Raw genomic sequence first — 22249 nt, 5'->3', positions numbered from 1 at the left:
AACATTTTAATGTTACAGTCAGTTCATCTTAACCCATCAACATTTTAATGTTACAGTCAGTTCATCTTAACCCATCAACATTTTAATGTTACAGTCAGTTCATCTTAACCCATCAACATTTTAATGTTACAGTCAGTTCATCTTAACCCATCAACATTTTAATGTTACAGTCAGTTCATCTTAACCCATCAACATTTTAATGTTACAGTCAGTTCATCTTAACCCATCAACATTTTAATGTTACAGTCAGTTCATCTTAACCCATCAACATTTTAATGTTACAGTCAGTTCATCTTAACCCATCAACATTTTAATGTTACAGTCAGTTCATCTTAACCCATCAACATTTTAATGTTACAGTCATTTCATCTTAACCCATCAACATTTTAATGTTACAGTCAGTTCATCTTAACCCATCAACATTTTAATGTTACAGTCAGTTCATCTTAACCCATCAACATTTTAATGTTACAGTCAGTTCATCTTAACCCATCAACATTTTAATGTTACAGTCAGTTCATCTTAACCCATCAACATTTTAATGTTACAGTCAGTTCATCTTAACCCATCAACATTTTAATGTTACAGTCAGTTCATCTTAACCCATCAACATTTTAATGTTACAGTCAGTTCATCTTAACCCATCAACATTTTAATGTTACAGTCAGTTCATCTTAACCCATCAACATTTTAATGTTACAGTCAGTTCATCTTAACCCATCAACATTTTAATGTTACAGTCAGTTCATCTTAACCCATCAACATTTTAATGTTACAGTCAGTTCATCTTAACCCATCAACATTTTAATGTTACAGTCAGTTCATCTTAACCATCATCAACATTTTAATGTTACAGTCAGTTCATCTTAACCCATCAACATTTTAATGTTACAGTCGATTCATCTTTACCCATAAACATTTTAATGTTACAGTCAGTTCATCTTAACCCATCAACATTTTAATGTTACAGTCAATTCATCTTAACCCATCAACATTTTAATGTTACAGTCAGTTCATCTTAACCCCATCAACATTTTAATGTTACAGTCAGTTCATCTTAACCCATCAACATTTTAATGTTACAGTCAGTTCATCTTAACCCATCAACATTTTAATGTTACAGTCAGTTCATCTTAACCCATCAACATTTTAATGTTACAGTCAGTTCATCTTAACCCATCAACATTTTAATGTTACAGTCAGTTCATCTTAACCCATCAACATTTTAATGTTACAGTCAGTTCATCTTAACCCATCAACATTTTAATGTTACAGTCAGTTCATCTTAACCCATCAACATTTTAATGTTACAGTCAGTTCATCTTAACCCATCAACATTTTAATGTTACAGTCAGTTCATCTTAACCCATCAACATTTTAATGTTACAGTCATTCATCTTAACCCATCAACATTTTAATGTTACAGTCAGTTCATCTTAACCCATCAACATTTTAATGTTACAGTCAGTTCATCTTAACCCATCAACATTTTAATGTTACAGTCAGTTCATCTTAACCCATCAACATTTTAATGTTACAGTCAGTTCATCTTAACCCATCAACATTTTAATGTTACAGTCAGTTCATCTTAACCCATCAACATTTTAATGTTACAGTCAGTTCATCTTAACCCATCAACATTTTAATGTTACAGTCAGTTCATCTTAACCCATCAACATTTTAATGTTACAGTCAGTTCATCTTAACCCATCAACATTTTAATGTTACAGTCAGTTCATCTTAACCCATCAACATCTTAATGTTACAGTCGATTCATGTTACAGTCAGTTCATCTTAACCCATCAACATTTTAATGTTACAGTCAGTTCATCTTAACCCATCAACATTTTAATGTTACAGTCAGTTCATCTTAACCCATCAACATTTTAATGTTACAGTCAGTTCATCTTAACCCATCAACATTTTAATGTTACAGTCAGTTCATCTTAACCCATCAACATTTTAATGTTACAGTCAGTTCATCTTAACCCATCAACATTTTAATGTTACAGTCAGTTCATCTTAACCCATCAACATTTTAATGTTACAGTCAGTTCATCTTAACCCATCAACATTTTAATGTTACAGTCAGATCATCTTAACCCATCAACATTTTAATGTTACAGTCAGTTCATCTTAACCCATCAACATTTTAATGTTACAGTCAGTTCATCTTAACCCATCAACATTTTAATGTTACAGTCAGTTCATCTTAACCCATCAACATTTTAATGTTACAGTCAGTTCATCTTAACCCATCAACATTTTAATGTTACAGTCAGTTCATCTTAACCCATCAACATTTTAATGTTACAGTCAGTTCATCTTAACCCATCAACATTTTAATGTTACAGTCAGTTCATCTTAACCCATCAACATTTTAATGTTACAGTCAGTTCATCTTAACCCATCAACATTTTAATGTTACAGTCAGTTCATCTTAACCCATCAACATTTTAATGTTACAGTCAGTTCATCTTAACCCATCAACATTTTAATGTTACAGTCAGTTCATCTTAACCCATCAACATTTTAATGTTACAGTCAGTTCATCTTAACCCATCAACATTTTAATGTTACAGTCAGTTCATCTTAACCCATCAACATTTTAATGTTACAGTCAGTTCATCTTAACCCATCAACATTTTAATGTTACAGTCAGTTCATCTTAACCCATAAACATTTTAATGTTACAGTCAGTTCATCTTAACCCATCAACATTTTAATGTTACAGTCAGTTCATCTTAACCCATCAACATTTTAATGTTACAGTCAGTTCATCTTAACCCATCAACATTTTAATGTTACAGTCAGTTCATCTTAACCCATCAACATTTTAATGTTACAGTCAGTTCATCTTAACCCATCAACATTTTAATGTTACAGTCAGTTCATCTTAACCCATCAACATTTTAATGTTACAGTCAGTTCATCTTAACCCATCAACATTTTAATGTTACAGTCAGTTCATCTTAACCCATCAACATTTTAATGTTACAGTCAGTTCATCTTAACCCATCAACATTTTAATGTTACAGTCAGTTCATCTTAACCCATCAACATTTTAATGTTACAGTCAGTTCATCTTAACCCATCAACATTTTAATGTTACAGTCAGTTCATCTTAACCCATCAACATTTTAATGTTACAGTCGATTCATCTTAACCCATCAACATTTTAATGTTACAGTCAGTTCATCTTAACCCATCAACATTTTAATGTTACAGTCAGTTCATCTTAACCCATCAACATTTTAATGTTACACTGGATTTGTCTTAACACATCAATAGTTAAATGGTATTTTACCAATGTTACACTTGGATTATTAAGTTCATTGAGCCGTTTAACAAGTCAATAAGAGATATGAATTGAAGGCTTTATATCTGTACCCTGCAACCATTACATTGACTTTTGACCTAGTAACCTTCACTTTTACCTTACAAACAGCATTTCTGATTTTGGCATCAAGGTTAACCTTTGACCTTCTTCCATCAGCTCCAGTCCAGATCAGGAGGTGGGTATCTAAACCTGAATGGTTTTTGGACACCATTACTGTAGAACAGAGAAGATGAACCCTGTTTCCACGGTTATCACAGTACAGTTCCACTGGGGTTGGTAGGAGGGTTGGTCCACATGTATTTTCTGCATGCAAAACAACAAAATGTATTTTTATTGAAATATGTACAAATATTTTCAAGAATCTGATTATTTTTACTAATTTCATGACCCAATCAATACTGAAAACAATAGGCCTAATGGGTATTTACGATCATTTGACTTGGTAGCCATTTATCCCAACATTCTTGTTACAGGCCTAATATATCAGGTCTCAAGGCCTTTTTAGTTAATTGAAGTAAGTCATTTAAACTGTTTAGCCTACTTGACCCCTGTCATTCAAAGTCATTCGTTTGAACAAAGTTGGTAGCTCTTCATCCCAGCATGCTAGATGCCCAATATCAGTCTTCAGGCTTCTTAAGTATTGACAAAAAGTTGTTTTAAAAATTAAAGGTTTTAGCCTATTTGGCAACTATGACCATGAATGAAGGCCAATGTCTTTCATTTGAACAGACTTTCTAGCTTTTCATACAGCATGCATGTTACAGGCCTAATTCAGGTCTCTAGACTTCTTACCTATTGACAAGAAGTAATTTAAAAGGTTTTAGCCTTTTAGACCTCTGTGGCCTTGAATGAATATCAAGGTCATTCATTTAAACAAACTTGGTAGCCCTTCACCCCAGTATGCCACAGGCCTAATATGTGCACCCTTGGTAAACATATATTGAAAAGAAGTAGTTTCAACGGATGAAGCATGATGACTTTAAGCCATCTTGACCCATTGGATCAGATGACCTTAAAGAGAAAAATCAAGCATAAAAACAAAGTACAACACACATTTTGCACAAGAGATCTCTGTGGGATCTAGATACTTAAATACATAATGTGCTACTTTCACTCTTCCATTGAATCATTTGATGACACATAAAAACTAGGGACCATATATGAAATGCAAGACAGATCCACTCATTGATAACTAAAGATAACAAACCAAGATGGCCGACTGTTAGCCATTTTGGTTTGTGGATCAGTCCAAAATGCAAGAGGCACAACTTGGAACCAAGAGGGACCAACAAACAAAGTTACAGAAATAGAAAAAGATCTGTATGAAGAAACAAGAAATGGTTTATGTAAAAATACATACATATATTCAACAACCTCATTGGAACATAATACATAGTCAACTCATTCTCCCCTGAAGACACATTTAAACTCTTCTGATTCCAAGGCTAGGACAGTTCATTATACATCTTCAGGGGTGAATGAGATAAAATAAATGCATATGACAGCTAATTCAGTTCAATTGGTAGATATTAAACTTACCAACACTGTAATTTTCCATTAGGATGAACTCATAGAAAGAATGCCATGTCATAGTTTCTGTTGGCACACACGGGAAACACAGAACTCTGAATAAGTGAAAAACACATTGATTTGAATGATGTCAATCTACTTCAAAATCAAGCAATTATATTAGGTATGACCTCACTTGTTTGCATTGTGGCTGAGCAAAAAAAAAGAGTAAAATATAGATAAGTCAATGACATTTTAACTAGGTTAGGGGTATTGTTATTACTGATGTTGTTTCTTCTGTTAAAGCTGACAATGGAAGTTATAAGCAACCTAGAAATAAGTCTGTTAAACACTAAATGTTCACGAATTACTTCCTAAAACCCTAATTTCGAGTAAAATATGCATCTATAAGGCCCATACTCTGAGATATTTTGGACATACAAAAATGTAATAAAAGAATTAATAAATAATCTGTAGATATACCCATAAGCCTATATGAAATAATCCCTAGCCCCAGGTGCATGTCGCATATTATAATCGCTTATTAACCCTTGGAACTATTACAAGATGGGTTTATATCCTTTCTGTATTGTAATCAATACTTTCCTTTACTTCATCAGAACTTCAAATGTGTAAATATGTTGAACTTTCTTAATTGTGTTCTTTGTTATAGAGAAGTCATTATACGATAGACTTGTTTTTCTATTCAAAATAGTCGCCCGTTACAGCACTGTCCTGTCTCTGTACACATGGTGACTTACCTTGATTGCCTCTATGGGGTCAAGCAGCATATACATCAGATCTAGAGCTCAGGCACTCAAACTAACATTGAACAGTTTTTTTTTGTTTTTTTCTTCTTCTTTTGCTCTTACACAAAAGTGGAAAATTCTATGAATATTTGTTATAACCATAGCAAATGGGACCTACCCGGTATGTTTTCTGAGGTTAGTAAGCGATAGTGTAAAAGTTAAAGTTTAAATTAAGCATAATCCAGATAGCTGTTAAATAACAATGTAAATGTCTATGGTCGGTACCAAAAGTTATCAGATTCGTCGCTTTCTTTTATTGACTATATATACCTGATATGAATTGTATTGTTCCAGAAGTTTCCAAAGTCGATCAGATGCTTAGAATATTGTAACCGATGCAAGCGTATGCATGATATGCCGCTTTAAGTTTACACAAAACAAATGTGCTTTGCACTATCTAATGTGAATGTTGTTAATTTATAGTAGAATATCGATGACAGGTACATGTATCTATTAGTATGTTTTTAAAAGGTAGGTGTCATTAAATCATGGCAAAATCTATTTAACCGGACAAGACAGTGACTTCCGGTATTGCTAAAATATGTGCATAACGGATGTACATGTACACAGATTCCACACACAATAACAGAAACAGTAATGTAAGAGAACGCTCACACTAAAAATAGGTAAATTTTTTTTAGAATTGTTTATGAATAGTAATGTTATCTGCAATATTGGGGCATGTGTATCAGAGACAAGATATGTTTAGAATGATGCATGTGTGTTAAATTCCATGCTTTATATAGAGGGTTGGCCAGTGGCAGGTAACTAAACAGAGCAAAAGAAAAATGGCTACCTTCCTTGGATACAACATTGTCATAGCAAGTGGGTGTGTCAGAAACATTTTGGAAAAATAATTTTTTCATTATTTTATTTTTGAAATCTTAAATGCATGCATTGACAGCTTTAAATTATGTTAGTAAGACAATTACTGATATATGAAATCACATATTTAACAAACTGTTAAAAAAGAAATGTCTGTAAGATATATAACTAATTAAGTACGTATTTCATGGCAGAGGTATGTGTGGAAGTAACTGTACACTCTCATTGGGACAGTATCTCCTGGTACTCACCCTGTGTAGGGTCTAACTGTACTCCTCTGATGGGGACAGTATCTCCTGGTACTCACCCTGTGTGGGGATCTAACTGTACTCCTACGATGGGGACATTATCCCCTGGTACTCACCCTGTGTGGGGATCTAACTGTACTCCTATGATGGGGACAGTATCTCCTGGTACTCACCCTGTGTGGGGATCTAACTGTACTCCTATGATGGGGACAGTATCTCCTGGTACTCACCCTGTGTGGGGATCTAACTGTACTCCTATGACGGGGACAGTATCTCCTGGTACTCACCCTGTGTGGGGATCTAACTGTACTCCTATGACGGGGACATTATCCCCTGGTACTCACCCTGTGAGGGGATCTAACTGTACTTCTCTGATGGGGACAGTATCTCCTGGTACTCACCCTGTGTGGGGATCTAACTGTACTCCTATGATGGGGACAGTATCCCCTTGTACTCACTCTGTGTGGGGATCTAACTGTACTCCTCTGATGGGGACAGTATCTCCTGGTACTCACCCTGTGTGGGGATCTAACTGTACTCCTCTGATTGGGACAGTATCTCCTGGTACTCACCCTGTGTGGGGATCTAACTGTACTCCTCTGATTGTGACAGTATCTCCTGGTACTCACCCTGTGTGGGGATCTAACTGTACTCCTCTGATTTGGACAGTATCTCCTGGTACTCACCCTGTGTGGGGATCTAACTGTACTCCTCTGACTGTGACAGTATCTCCTGGTACTCACCCTGTGTGGGGATCTAACTGTACTCCTATGATGGTTACAGTATCTCCTGGTACTCACCCTGTGTGGGGATCTAACTGTACTCGTATGACAGGGACAGTATCCCCTGGTACTCACCCTGTGTGGGGATCTAACTATACTTCTCTGGTGGGGACAGTATCTCCTGGTTACAACCCTGTGTGGGGATCTAACTGTACTCCTCTAATGAGGACATTATACCCTGGTACTCACCCTGTGTGGGGATCTAACTGTACTCCTATGATGAGGACAGTATCCCCTGGTACTCATCCTGTGTGGGGATCTCACTGTACTTCTCTGGTGGGAACAGTATCTCCCCTGGTACTCACCCTGTGTGGGGATCTAACTGTACTCCTCTGATGGGGACAGTATCTCCTGGTACTCACCCTGTGTGGGGATCTAACTGTACTCCTCTGATGGGGACAGTATCTCCTGGTACTCACCCTGTGTGGGGGATGTAACTGTACTCCTATGATTGGGACAGTATCTCCTGGTACTCACCCTGTGTGGGGATCTAACTGTACTCCTCTGATGGGGACATTATCCCCTGGTACTCACCCTGTGTGGGGATCTAACTGTACTCCTCTGATGGGGACAGTATCTCCTGGTACTCACCCTGTGTGGGGATCTAACTGTACTCCTATGATGGGGACAGTATCTCCTGGTACTCACCCTGTGTGGGGATCTAACTGTACTCCTCTGATGGGGACAGTATCTCCTGGTACTCACCCTGTGTGGGGATCTAACTGTACTCCTCTGATGGGGACAGTATCTCCTGGTACTCACCCTGTGTGGGGATCTAACTGTACCCCTCTGATGGGGACAGTATCTCCTGGTACTCACCCTTCATGGGGATCTAACTGTACTTCTCTGATGGGGACAGTATCTCCTGGTACTCACACTGTGTGGGGATCTAACTGTACTCCTCTAATGAGGACAGTATCTCCTGGTACTCACCCTGTGTGGGGATCTAACTGTACTCCTCTGATGGGGACAGTATCTCCTGGTACTCACCCTGTGTGGGGATCTAACTGTACTCCTCTGATGGGGACAGTATATCCTGGTACTCACCCTGTGTGGGGATCTAACTGTACTCCTATGATGGGGACAGTATCTCCTGGTACTCACCCTGTGTGGGGATCTAACTGTACTCCTATGATGGGGACAGTATCTCCTGGTACTCACCCTGTGTGGGGATCTAACTGTACTCCTATGATGGGGACAGTATCTCCTGGTACTCACCCTGTGTGGGGATCTAACTGTACTCCTATGATGGGGACAGTATCTCCTGGTACTCACCCTGTGTGGGGATCTAACTGTACTCCTCTGATTGAGACAGTATCTCCTGGTACTCACCCTGTGTGGGGATCTAACTGTACTCCTATGATGGGGACAGTATCTCCTGGTACTCACCCTGTGTGGGGATCTAACTGTACTCCTATGATGGGGACAGTATCCCCTGGTACTCACCCTGTGTGGGGATCTAACTGTACTCCTATGATGGGGACAGTATCCCCTGGTACTCACCCTGTGTGGGGATCTAACTGTACTCCTATGATGGGGACAGTATCTCCTGGTACTCACCCTGTGTGGGGATCTAACTGTACTCCTCTGATGAGGACAGTATCTCCTGGTACTCACCCTGTGTGGGGATCTAACTGTACTCCTCTGATGGGGACAGTATCTCCTGGTACTCACCCTGTGTGGGGATCTAACTGTACTCCTATGATGGGGACAGTATCTCCTGGTACTCACCCTGTGTGGGGATCTAACTGTACTCCTCTGATGGGGACAGTATCTCCTGGTACTCACCCTGTGTGGGGATCTAACTGTACTCCTATGATGGGGACAGTATCTCCTGGTACTCACCCTGTGTGGGGATCTAACTGTACTCCTCTGATGGGAGACAGTATCTCCTGGTACTCACCCTGTGTGGGGATCTAACTGTACTCCTATGATGGGGACAGTATCTCCTGGTACTCACCCTGTGTGGGGATCTAACTGTACTCCTATGATGGGGTCAGTATCTCCTGGTACTCACCCTGTGTGGGGATCTAACTGTACTCCTATGATGGGGACAGTATCCCCTGGTACTCACCCTGTGTGGGGATCTAACTGTACTCCTCTGATGGGGACAGTATCTCCTGGTACTCACCCTGTGTGGGGATCTAACTGTACTCCTATGATGGGGACAGTATCCACTGGTACTCACCCTGTGTGGGGATCTAACTGTACTCCTATGAGGGGACAGTATCCCCTGGTACTCACCCTGTGTGGGGATCTAACTGTACTCCTATGATGGGGACAGTATCCCCTGGTACTCACCCTGTGGGATCTAACTGTACCTGATGGGGATCTAACTGTACTCCTATGATGGGGACAGTATCTCCTGGTACTCACCCTGTGTGGGGATCTAACTGTACTCCTATGATGGGGACAGTATCTCCTGGTACTCACCCTGTGTGGGGATCTAACTGTACTCCTATGATGGGGACAGTATCCCCTGGTACTCACCCTGTGTGGGGATCTAACTGTACTCCTTGATGGGGACAGTATCCCCTGGTACTCACCCTGTGTGGGGATCTAACTGTACTCCTGATGGGGACAGTATCCCCTGGTACTCACCCTGTGTGGGGATCTAACTGTACTCCTATGATGGGGACAGTATCCCTGGTACTCACCCTGTGTGGGGATCTAACTGTACTCCTATGATGGGACAGTATCCCTGGTACTCACCCTGTGTGGGATCTAACTGTACTCCTATGATGGGGACAGTATCCCCTATCTCCTGGTACTCACCCTGTGTGGGGATCTAACTGTACTCCTATGATGGGGACAGTATCTCCTGGTACTCACCCTGTGTGGGGATCTAACTGTACTCCTCTGATGGGGACAGTATCTCCTGGTACTCACCCTGTGTGGGGATCTAACTGTACTCCTATGATTGGGACAGTATCTCCTGGTACTCACCCTGTGTGGGGATCTAACTGTACTCCTATGATGGGGACAGTATCCCCTGGTACTCACCCTGTGTGGGGATCTAACTGTACTCCTATGATGGGGACAGTATCTCCTGGTACTCACCCTGTGTGGGGATCTAACTGTACTCCTCTGATTGGGACAGTATCTCCTGGTACTCACCCTGTGTGGGGATCTAACTGTACTCCTATGATGGGGACAGTATCTCCTGGTACTCACCCTGTGTGGGGATCTAACTGTACTCCTATGATGGGGTCAGTATCTCCTGGTACTCACCCTGTGTGGGGATCTAACTGTACTCCTATGATGGGGACATTATCCCCTGGTACTCACCCTGTGTGGGGATCTAACTGTACTCCTCTGATTGTGACAGTATCTCCTGGTACTCACCCTGTGTGGGGATCTAACTGTACTCCTATGATTGGGACAGTATCTCCTGGTACTCACCCTGTGTGGGGATCTAACTGTACTCCTCTGATGGGGACAGTATCCCCTGGTACTCACCCTGTGTGGGGATCTAACTGTACTCCATGATGGGGACAGTATCCCCTGGTACTCACCCTGTGTGGGGATCTAACTGTACTCCTTGATGGGACAGTATCCCCTGGTACTCACCCTGTGTGGGGATCTAACTGTACTCCTATGATGGGACAGTATCCCTGGTACTCACCCTGTGTGGGGATCTAACTGTACTCCTGATGTGGGACAGTATCTCCTGGTACTCACCCTGTGTGGGGATCTAACTGTACCCTATGATGGGGACAGTATCCCCTGGTACTCACCCTGTGTGGGGATCTAACTGTACTCCTCTGATTGGGACAGTATCCCCTGGTACTCACCCTGTGTGGGGATCTAACTGTACTCCTATGATGGGGACATTATCCCCTGGTACTCACCCTGTGTGGGGATCTAACTGTACTCCTATGATGGGGACAGTATCCCCTGGTACTCACCCTGTGTGGGGATCTAACTGTACTCCTATGATGGGACAACAGTATCTCCTGGTACTCACCCTGTGTGGGGATCTAACTGTACTCCTATGATTGGGACAGTATCCCCTGGTACTCACCCTGTGTGGGGATCTAACTGTACTCCTATGATGGGGACAGTATCCCCTGGTACTCACCCTGTGTGGGGATCTAACTGTACTCCTATGATGGGGACAGTATCCCCTGGTACTCACCCTGTGTGGGGATCTAACTGTACTCCTATGATGGGGACAGTATCCCCTGGTACTCACCCTGTGTGGGGATCTAACTGTACTCCTATGATGGGGACAGTATCCCCTGGTACTCACCCTGTGTGGGGATCTAACTGTACTCCTATGATGGGGACAGTATCCCCTGGTACTCACCCTGTGTGGGGATCTAACTGTACTCCTATGATGGGGACAGTATCCCCTGGTACTCACCCTGTGTGGGGATCTAACTGTACTCCTATGATGGGGACAGTATCCCCTGGTACTCACCCTGTGTGGGGATCTAACTGTACTCCTCTATGATGGGGACAGTATCTCCTGGTACTCACCCTGTGTGGGGATCTAACTGTACTCCTATGATGGGGACAGTATCCCCTGGTACTCACCCTGTGTGGGGATCTAACTGTACTCCTATGATGGGGACAGTATCCCCTGGTACTCACCCTGTGTGGGGATCTAACTGTACTCCTATGATGGGGACAGTATCCCCTGGTACTCACCCTGTGTGGGGATCTAACTGTACTCCTATGATGGGGACAGTATCCCCTGGTACTCACCCTGTGTGGGGATCTAACTGTACTCCTATGATGGGGACAGTATCCCCTGGTACTCACCCTGTGTGGGGATCTAACTGTACTCCTATGATGGGGACAGTATCCCCTGGTACTCACCCCTGTGTGGGGATCTAACTGTACTCCTATGATGGGGACAGTATCTCCTGGTACTCACCCTGTGTGGGGATCTAACTGTACTCCTATGATGGGGACAGTATCCCCTGGTACTCACCCTGTTTGGGGATCTAACTGTACTCCTCTGATGGGGACAGTATCTCCTGGTACTCACCCTGTGTGGGGATCTAACTGTACTCCTACTGATGGGGACAGTATCTCCTGGTACTCACCCTGTGTGGGGATCTAACTGTACTCCTATGATGGGGACAGTATCTCCTGGTACTCACCCTGTGTGGGGATCTAACTGTACTCCTCTGATGGGGACAGTATCTCCTGGTACTCACCACTCCTATGATGGGGACAGTATCTCCTGGTACTCACCCTGTGTGGGGATCTAACTGTACTCCTCTGATGGGGACAGTATCTCCTGGTACTCACCCTGTGTGGGGATCTAACTGTACTCCTATGATGGGGACAGTATCCCCTGGTACTCACCCTGTGTGGGGATCTAACTGTACTCCTATGATGGGGACAGTATCTCCTGGTACTCACCCTGTGTGGGGATCTAACTGTACTCCTATGATGGGGACAGTATCTCCTGGTTACTCACCCTGTGTGGGGATCTAACTGTACTCCTCTAATGAGGACATTATACCCTGGTACTCACCCTGTGTGGGGATCTAACTGTACTCCTATGATGGGGACAGTATCCCCTGGTACTCACCCTGTGTGGGGATCTAACTGTACTCCTCTGACTGTGACAGTATCTCCTGGTACTCACCCTGTGTGGGGATCTAACTGTACTCCTATGATGGTCACAGTATCTCCTGGTACTCACCCTGTGTGGGGATCTAACTGTACTCCTCTGATGGGGACAGTATCTCCTGGTACTCACCCTGTGTGGGGATCTAACTGTACTCCTATGATGGGGACATTATCCCCTGGTACTCACCCTGTGTGGGGATCTAACTGTACTCCTCTGATGGGGACAGTATCTCCTGGTACTCACCCTGTGTGGGGATCTAACTGTACTCCTATGATTGGGACAGTATCCCCTGGTACTCACCCTGTGTGGGGATCTAACTGTACTCCTATGATGGGGACAGTATCCCTGTACTCACCCTGTGTGGGATCTAACTGTACTCTATGATGGGGACAGTATCCCCTGGTACTCACCCTGTGTGGGGATCTAACTGTACTCATATGATGGGGACAGTATCCCCTTGTACTCACTCTGTTTGGGGATCTAACTGTACTCCTCTGATGGGGACAGTATCTCCTGGTACTCACCCTGTGTGGGGATCTAACTGTACTCCTCTGATTGGGACAGTATCTCCTGGTACTCACCCTGTGTGGGGATCTAACTGTACTCCTATGATTGGGACAGTATCTCCTGGTACTCACCCTGTGTGGGGATCTAACTGTACTCCTATGATGGGGACAGTATCTCCTAGTACTCACCCTGTGTGGGGATCTAACTGTACTCCTCTGATGGGGACAGTATCTCCTGGTACTCACCCTGTGTGGGGATCTAACTGTACTCCTCTAATGAGGACAGTATCCCCTGGTACTCACCCTGTGTGGGGATCTAACTGTACTTCTCTGATGGGGACAGTATCTCCTGGTACTCACCCTGTGTGGGGATCTAACTGTACTCCTCTAATGAGGACAGTATCTCCTGGTACTTACCCTGTGTGGGGATCTAACTGTACTCCTTTGATGGGGACAGTATCCCCTGGTACTCACCCTGTGTGGGGATCTAACTGTACTCCTTTGATGGGGACATTACACCCTGGTACTCACCCTGTGTGGGGATCTAACTGTACTCCTATGATGGGGACATTACACCCTGGTACTCACCCTGAGTGGGGATCTAACTGTACTCATATGATGGGGACAGTATCTCCTGGTACTCACCCTGAGTGGGGATCTAACTGTACTCATATGATGGGGACAGTATCTCCTGGTACTCACCCTGTGTGGGGATCTAACTGTACTCATATGATGGGGACAGTATCTCCTGGTACTCACCCTGTGTGGGGATCTAACTGTACTCCTCTAATGAGGACAGTATCTCCTGGTACTCACCCTCTGTAGGGATCTAACTGTACTCCTTTGATGGGGACAGTATCCCCTGGTACTCACCCTGTGTGGGGATCTAACTGTACTCCTTTGATGGGGACATTATCCCCTGGTACTCACCCTGTGTGGGGATCTAACTGTACTCCTATGATGGGGACATTACACCCTGGTACTCACCCTGTGTGGGGATCTAACTGTACTCCTATGATGGGGACATTACACCCTGGTACTCACCCTGAGTGGGGATCTAACTGTACTCATATGATGGGGACAGTATCTCCTGGTACTCACCCTGAGTGGGGATCTAACTGTACTCATATGATGGGGACAGTATCTCCTGGTACTCACCCTGTGTGGGGATCTAACTGTACTCATATGATGGGGACAGTATCTCCTGGTACTCACCCTGTGTGGGGATCTAACTGTACTCCTCTAATGAGGACAGTATCTCCTGGTACTCACCCTGTGTGGGGATCTAACTGTACTCCTTTGATGGGGACAGTATCCCCTGGTACTCACCCTGTGTGGGGATCTAACTGTACTCCTTTGATGGGGACATTATCCCCTGGTACTCACCCTGTGTGGGGATCTAACTGTACTCCTATGATGGGGACATTACACCCTGGTACTCACCCTGTGTGGGGATCTAACTGTACTCATATGATGGGGACAGTATCTCCTGGTACTCACCCTGAGTGGGGATCTAACTGTACTCCTCTGATGGGGACAGTATCTCCTGGTACTCACCCTGTGTGGGGATCTAACTGTACTCCTCTGATTGGAGGAAGTGTCATCTGAAAGTCTCCTGTAATTTTCCCGTCTTGACTTAGGGTGAGGTTTACATTGATCCCTCTAATGTCAGCCTCCCAGCTCCTTAAACATAAAAGTAGTCTATGAAATCGCTTGTCCAATGAGTTTTTTTTCTCATGCCTGTCTCATGTCACAAGGTCATTTATGTTAATATAATAACAGGACGCTGAAGGCCCTTTACAGTCATCTGACAATCTTGATAACAGTCAAAAAGAAATTAATCAAATATGGCATCATGGTGGCCTTCATAGAATTCAGATCAACCCGAAAATAACAACACTTGGTCAAGACTATGTCAGGATCATATAAGGAAAAGTTTCAACTAAATCACACAAGTAGAACTAGACCAGAAGTTCGAAATATTTTTCTAGGTGGCAGTCTCTTGGATTTTGGATTAACTGCAAAAATAACAACACTTGATTGGAACCAAATGATCATCATTTCAGGCAAGTTTCAGCTAAATCGAAATTGTAGCATTGGAGATGGAGTTCAAAATGTAAAAAACAGGATGCCTATAGGTCATCATCAAAATTGCATAGTTTGACATTTTTCTTTCTGAAAAACCTGACCATTCTTTTTTCCGTTGTCAAGTTGGCATTCATACTCCCATAATGATCAACTGAATGCAGACAAATACATATACTTGTAATTTGTCTAAACAGGATGTGCCTTGAACCAACATGTTTGTAGAACCAGATATCCGAATTATACAGGTTTCAATTACCATATTCGACTCATATTCGACCTGCCCAGGGTATTAACAAATTTGAAACAAGAGGCCCATGGGCCTTAGCGGTCACCTGAGTTCAGACACAGAATGAAACAAAGACATACATATAAACACTATAAATATATATTGGCCCATCTATGAAGATTATTTGGTTCCATCAAATCTGTGAATTCAGGAGAAAGATTTTTGAAATGTTATCCATTTTGACCCCTTTTGGCCCCACCCCTCTCGCCCCTGGAGGTCGGCCAGGACCAATATGGATATGATGTTAAATGCTATCTCAGGCTAATAATTCTAACCCAGATTGACTAATTTCCTATGAAAACTAAGCAAATAATGTTCCTAAATGTGTTTTCCTATATAAACTATAGTAAATTTGACCCCCTCCCTAGGGGAAAAACTGAGATCCCAGGGCCATGAAATTCACAAATTTTTGTAAAGGGCCTTAAGACCTTCCAATCTATCAAGAGTATCTGGTTCCATCAAATCTGTGAATTCAAAAAGAAGATTTTTGAAATTACCATTTTGACCCCTTTTGGCTCCGCCCCTCTGGCCCCTGGGGGTCAGCCATGACCAGTATGGATATGATGTTAAAATGCTATTTCAGGCTAATAATTCTAACCCAGTTTGACTAATTTCCTATGAAAAATAGGCAAATAATGTTCATAAATGTGTTTTTCCTATATAAACTAAAGTAAACTTGACCCCCTCCCCAGGGGGAAACATGAGACCCCAGGGTCATATTATTCACAATTTTTGTAAAGGACTTTAAGACCTTTCCATCTATGCAGAGTATTTGATTCTACCAGTTCCAGAATTTCAGAAGAAGATTTTTAAAGTTTTAGCCTATTTGACCAGTTTTGGGACAGCCCCTGAGGCCCCTGGGGATCAGTCATGGAAAATTTGGTAATAAGATTCAATGGCCATCACATAGGGATAATTCTGACTACAATTGACTAATTTCCTATTATAATGACTAAATAATGCTAAAAAATGTGTTTTCCATATATAAACTTATATATAGTAAACTTAATCCCCTCCCTAGGGGGAAACCTGAGACCCAAGGGTCATATAATTCACAATTTTCATAAAACACCTTAAGACCTGTCCATCTATGAAGAGTATTTGATTCTACCATTTCCAGTATTTAAGAAGAAGATTTTTAAAGTTTTAGCCTATTTGCCCCTTTTGGCCCCGCCCCTCTGCCCTGAGGGGGTTGACCAGGACCAATATAGATATGATATTAAAATGTTATCTCATGCTTATAATTCTAAAGTTTGACTCATTTCGTATCAAAATTGAGCAAAAAATGCTCATAAATGTGTTTTCACTATATAAACTATAGTAAACTTGACCCTCCTCCCCAGGGGGAAACGTGAGACCCCAGGGTCATATAATTCACAATTTTGGTAAAGGACCTCAAGACCTTTCCATCAATGAAGAGTATGTGATTCTACCATTTCCAGAATTTCAGAAGAAGATTTTTGAAGATAGAGCCTATTTGACCCCTTTTGACCCCGCCCCTAAGGCCCCTGGGGGTCAGTCATGGAAAATTGGTTGATAGGATTAAATGGCAATCTCATACTGATAATTCTGACAATATTTGACTCATTTCCTATTACAAATGATCAAATAATACTCAAAAATGTGTTTTCCCTATATAAACTATAGTAAACTTAACCCCCTCCCCAGGGGGAAACCTGAGACCCCAGGGTCATATAATTCACAATTTTTGTAAAGGACCTTATGACCTTTCTATCTATGAAGAGTATTTAATTCCATCACATCTGTGAGTGGAGAAGAAGATTTTTGAAATTTTAGTCAATTTTACCCCTTTTGGCCCCTCCCATAGCTTCCTGGGGGGTGGGGACCATATAATTCACAATTTTGATTGGCCTTATGCCTTAGAAGGTTTGTGCAAAATTTCATTGAAATTGCTTCAGCAGTTTTGGAGAAGAAGTCGAAAATGTAAATTGTTTACGGACATACGACGCACGACGGACGACGCACGACGGACGATGGACGACGACGGACAAAAGAACAAGTTTACTTTAAGTGTTGCAAGCAACACACCTCCCCTTCTGTCAATTGCATTTTCTAATCTATTGCAAGTTATTATTATTACACTGACCATTGTAGTTGACCTGTTGACCCCAATTTCAATCCCAAACTCAATCATCAAACTAAAATTTGTGAAATAATCTAATTTTGGTTACAGTGACCTTTATAGTTGACCTTTTGACCCAAATTCAATCCTAAGCTGTATTGATTCTGATGCTACCATTGTGTGAAGTTTGATCAAAATCTATTGATGTTTTCTCAAGATGTTGTCTGGAATCTAATATTTTGTGAAACAATGTATTTTTAGTAGCAGTGACCTTTGTAGTTGACATTTAGACGCCAAATTCAATCCCAGGCTACGTTATATCCTATGTTACCATTGTATGAAGTTTGAACAAATTCTGTTCATGTATTCTCAAGTTATCACCCGGAAACTAATATTTTGTGAAACAATCTATTTTTAGCAGCAGTGACCTTTACAATTGACCTTTTGATCCAAAATTCAATCCCAAGCTGTTTCACCTCCTATGCTATCATTGTATGAAGTTTTAACAAATTCTGTTGATTTGTTCTCAAGTTATTGCCCGGAAACCAATTTTTTTAAACAATCTATTTTTAGTAAGTGACCTTTGTAGTAGACCTTTTGACCCCAAATTCAATCCCAAGCTGTATTTTCCCATATGCTACCATTGTGTGAAGTTCGATCAAAATTCATCAATTCAAGTTATCATCTGGACACCAAATCTGGACAGACAGACAGACAGACATACGGGAACAAACACTATAGTCCCCTACGGAAGGTACTTAATAAGAAGAAATTATTGCAAACCTTTACAGTTGCCTGGGCAACTGAAATGAGGTCTCAAAAAGGGGAGGGTGCTTATAGGGACATGGGCGCTTATTGGGTCGAACAGAACTAAAAGTTAAAATGGAAAATGCCATTTAATTATGCCAGATTAGAGAGATCCAGATAGGAAAAGGCCCAGTTTGAACAAGTTATATGTAACTGTATTTTATATCTGATAACAATTTAATAATAAAATCACAAGATATTCTTCATCTATAATGAATAACCAATTCATTATGGTAAACAGCTCTTTTAACAGCCATCTTCTGTGATTTCTGCTAAACAGCGGCAACTGCATTTAAGAAATTTACAAGTTAATCGTAAAACCATTTAGAATAACTTCAAGATCAAATGAATCCCCATTCTAGGCCTTGTCTCTCAAGGATTTGGATGGAAGAGCTAGCGTGTATTTTTTAAATAACTATCACCTAGAGGTGCTCTTTGTCTGATATGAGACATTAATTGCTAGCATAAGAAATTAAGTTGTTTATATTTACAAAACATAATTGTTTGGCTCATTTCATCTTCACCGATGCTTTCAGTCTTTGATACTGTATAACCTAGAAGGTCCCAGTCTGGTCCACCCTACCTACCCCAGTGGCACTTTGATATAGTAGATTAGAACCTAGATGGTCCCAGTCTGGGCCTCCCTACCTACCTCTGTGACACTTTGATATAGTAGATTAGAACCTAGATGGTCACAGTCTGGGCCGCCTTACCTACCCCTGTGGCACTTTGATTTAGTAGATTAGAACCTAGATGGTCCCAGTCTGGGCCTCCCTACCTACCCCTGTGGCACTTTGATATAGTAGATTACAACCTAGATGGTCCCAGTCTGGGCCTCCCTACCTACCCCTGTGGCACTTTGATATAGTAGATTAGAACCTAGATGGTCCCAGTCTGGGCCTCCCTACCTACCCCTGTGACACTTTGATATCGTAAAACCTAGAGGTCACAGTTTTGTCCTCCCTACCTACCCCTGTGGTACTTTGATATCGTAGAACCTAGATGGTCCCAGTCTGGTCTTCCCTACCTACCCCTGTGGTACTTTGATATCGTAAAACCTAGAGGTCACAGTTTTGTCCTCCCTACCTATCCATGTGGTACTTTGATATTGTAGAACATAGATGGTCCCAGTCTGGGCCTCCCTAACTACCCCTGTGGTACTTTGATATCGTAGAACCTAGGTGGTCGTAGGCTGGGCCTCCCTACCTACCCCTGTGGTACTTTGATATTGTAGAACCTAGATGGTCCCAGTCTGGGCCTCCCTACCTACCCCTGTGGTACTTTGATATCGTAGAACCAAGAGGTCACAGTTTTGTCCTCCCTACATATCCATTGTAGAACATAGATGGTCCCAGTCTGGGCCTCCCTACCTATCCATGTGGCACTTTGATATCGTAGAACCTAGGTGGTCGTAGGCTGAGCCTCCCTACCTACCCCTGTGGTACTTTGATATTGTAGAACCTAGATGGTCCCAGTCTGGTCTTCCCTACCTACCCCTGTGCTACTTTGATATCGTAGAACCTAGATGGTCCCAGTTTTTTCCTCCCTACCTACCCATGTGGTACTTTGATATCGTAGAACCTAGATGGTCGCAGTCTGGTCCTCTCTACCTACCCCTGTGGCACTTTGATATCGTAGAACCTAGGTGGTCGTAGGCTGGGCCTCCCTACCTACCCCTGTGGTACTTTGATATTGTAGAACCTAGATGGTCCCAGTCTGGTCTTCCCTACCTACCCCTGTGCTACTTTGATATCGTAGAACCTAGATGGTCCCAGTTTTTTCCTCCCTACCTACCCATGTGGTACTTTGATATCGTAGAACCTAGATGGTCGCAGTCTGGTCCTCTCTACCTACCCCTGTGGCACTTTGATATCGTAGAACCTAGGTGGTCGTAGGCTGGGCCTCCCTACCTACCCCTGTGGTACTTTGATATTGTAGAACCTAGATGGTCCCAGTCTGGTCTTCCCTACCTACCCCTGTGCTACTTTGATATCGTAGAACCTAGATGGTCCCAGTTTTTTCCTCCCTACCTACCCATGTGGTACTTTGATATCGTAGAACCTAGATGGTCGCAGTCTGGTCCTCTCTACCTACCCCTGTGGTTCTTTGATATTGTAGAACCTAGGTGGACCCAGTCTGGTCCTCCAGAGTACAGACAGAGGTCTTGGTGTGCCAAACTGTCGGCTCTGGACTGTCTGAAGGAGTACTTTCCAGGTTTGTCTTGAAGCCTGACTGGTTCTCTGGTTAAGGTCAGTGGAGTTGATGTGCCTGAAGAGAATAATTATGAAACATTATATTATCAATGATATATGCTTTATTTGGATAAAACAAAATTGAAAACATAGGGAGATAAATATATGTAAATATATTGTGTATGGGCCCTTAAAGTACCCCTGTGATAGTCTACTGTATATTCACCCAAAGTGAGAGTGAAGGGAGCCTTAATGTTCCATTCTGATAGAGACAATACTACTTACCCATAGTAGCTCTTAAATTTACCCTCTGAAAACAGACAGCAGTACATTACTCACCCTTAATCTAGTACCCCTATAGGAACAAACCCTACAGTCCTCACCCTAAGCGGGGCCCTAAATCTAGTACCCCTATAGGAACAAACCCTACAGTCCTCACCCTAAGCGGGGCCCTAAATCTAGTACCCCTATAGGAACAACCCCTACAGTCCTCATCCTAAGCGGGGCCCTAAATCTAGTACTCCTATAGGGACAAACCCTACAGTACTCACCCTGAGCGGGGCCCTAAATCTAGTACTCCTATAGGGACAAACCCTACAGTACCACCCTGAGTGGAGCCCTAAATCTAGTACTTCTATAGGGACAAACCCTACAGTCCTCACCCTAAGCGGGGCCCTAAATCTAGTACCCCTATAGGAACAAACCCTACAGTCCTCACCCTAAGCGGGGCCCTAAATCTAGTACCCCTATAGGAACAACCCCTACAGTCCTCATCCTAAGCGGGGCCCTAAATCTAGAACTCCTATAGGGACATACCCTACAGTACTCACCCTGAGCGGGGCCCTAAATCTAGTACTCCTATAGGGACAAACCCTACAGTACCACCCTGAGTGGGGCCCTAAATCTAGTACTTCTATAGGGACAAACCCTACAGTACTCACCCTGAGTAGGGCCCTAAATCTAGTACTCCTATAGGGACAAACCCTACAATACTCACCCTGAGTAGGGCCCTAAATCTAGTACTCCTATAGGGACAAACCCTACAGTACTCACCCTGAGTGGGGCCCTAAATCTAGTACTTCTATAGGGACAAACCCTACAGTACTCACCCTGAGTAGGGCCCTAAATCTAGTACTCCTATAGGGACAAACCCTATACTCACCCTGAGTGGGGCCCTAAATCTA

General features: G+C 42.5%; 1 protein-coding gene across 2 annotated transcripts in view; it reads right to left on the bottom strand.

The window, feature by feature from the left end:
• LOC138305751 (uncharacterized) overlaps nt 1-22249 on the bottom strand; it is an 86794-nt gene that overhangs the window by 43727 nt on the left and 20818 nt on the right. For both annotated transcript variants that reach the window (XM_069246029.1, XM_069246034.1), the window contains exons 8-11: nt 20968-21141; nt 15167-15292; nt 4880-4965; nt 3438-3643 (exon numbers count right to left, since the gene is read on the bottom strand). In XM_069246029.1, the coding sequence (XP_069102130.1) occupies nt 3438-3643; nt 4880-4965; nt 15167-15292; nt 20968-21141 (592 nt within the window). The remainder of the gene's footprint in view (nt 1-3437; nt 3644-4879; nt 4966-15166; nt 15293-20967; nt 21142-22249) is intronic.

The sequence above is a fragment of the Argopecten irradians genome, chromosome 1 (assembly GCF_041381155.1).
Source record: "Argopecten irradians isolate NY chromosome 1, Ai_NY, whole genome shotgun sequence".
In the NCBI taxonomy this organism is placed as follows: Eukaryota; Metazoa; Mollusca; class Bivalvia; order Pectinida; family Pectinidae; genus Argopecten; species Argopecten irradians.
Note: the sequence above shows the minus strand (reverse complement) of the source record. Positions and strands in the feature narration are given on the sequence as shown.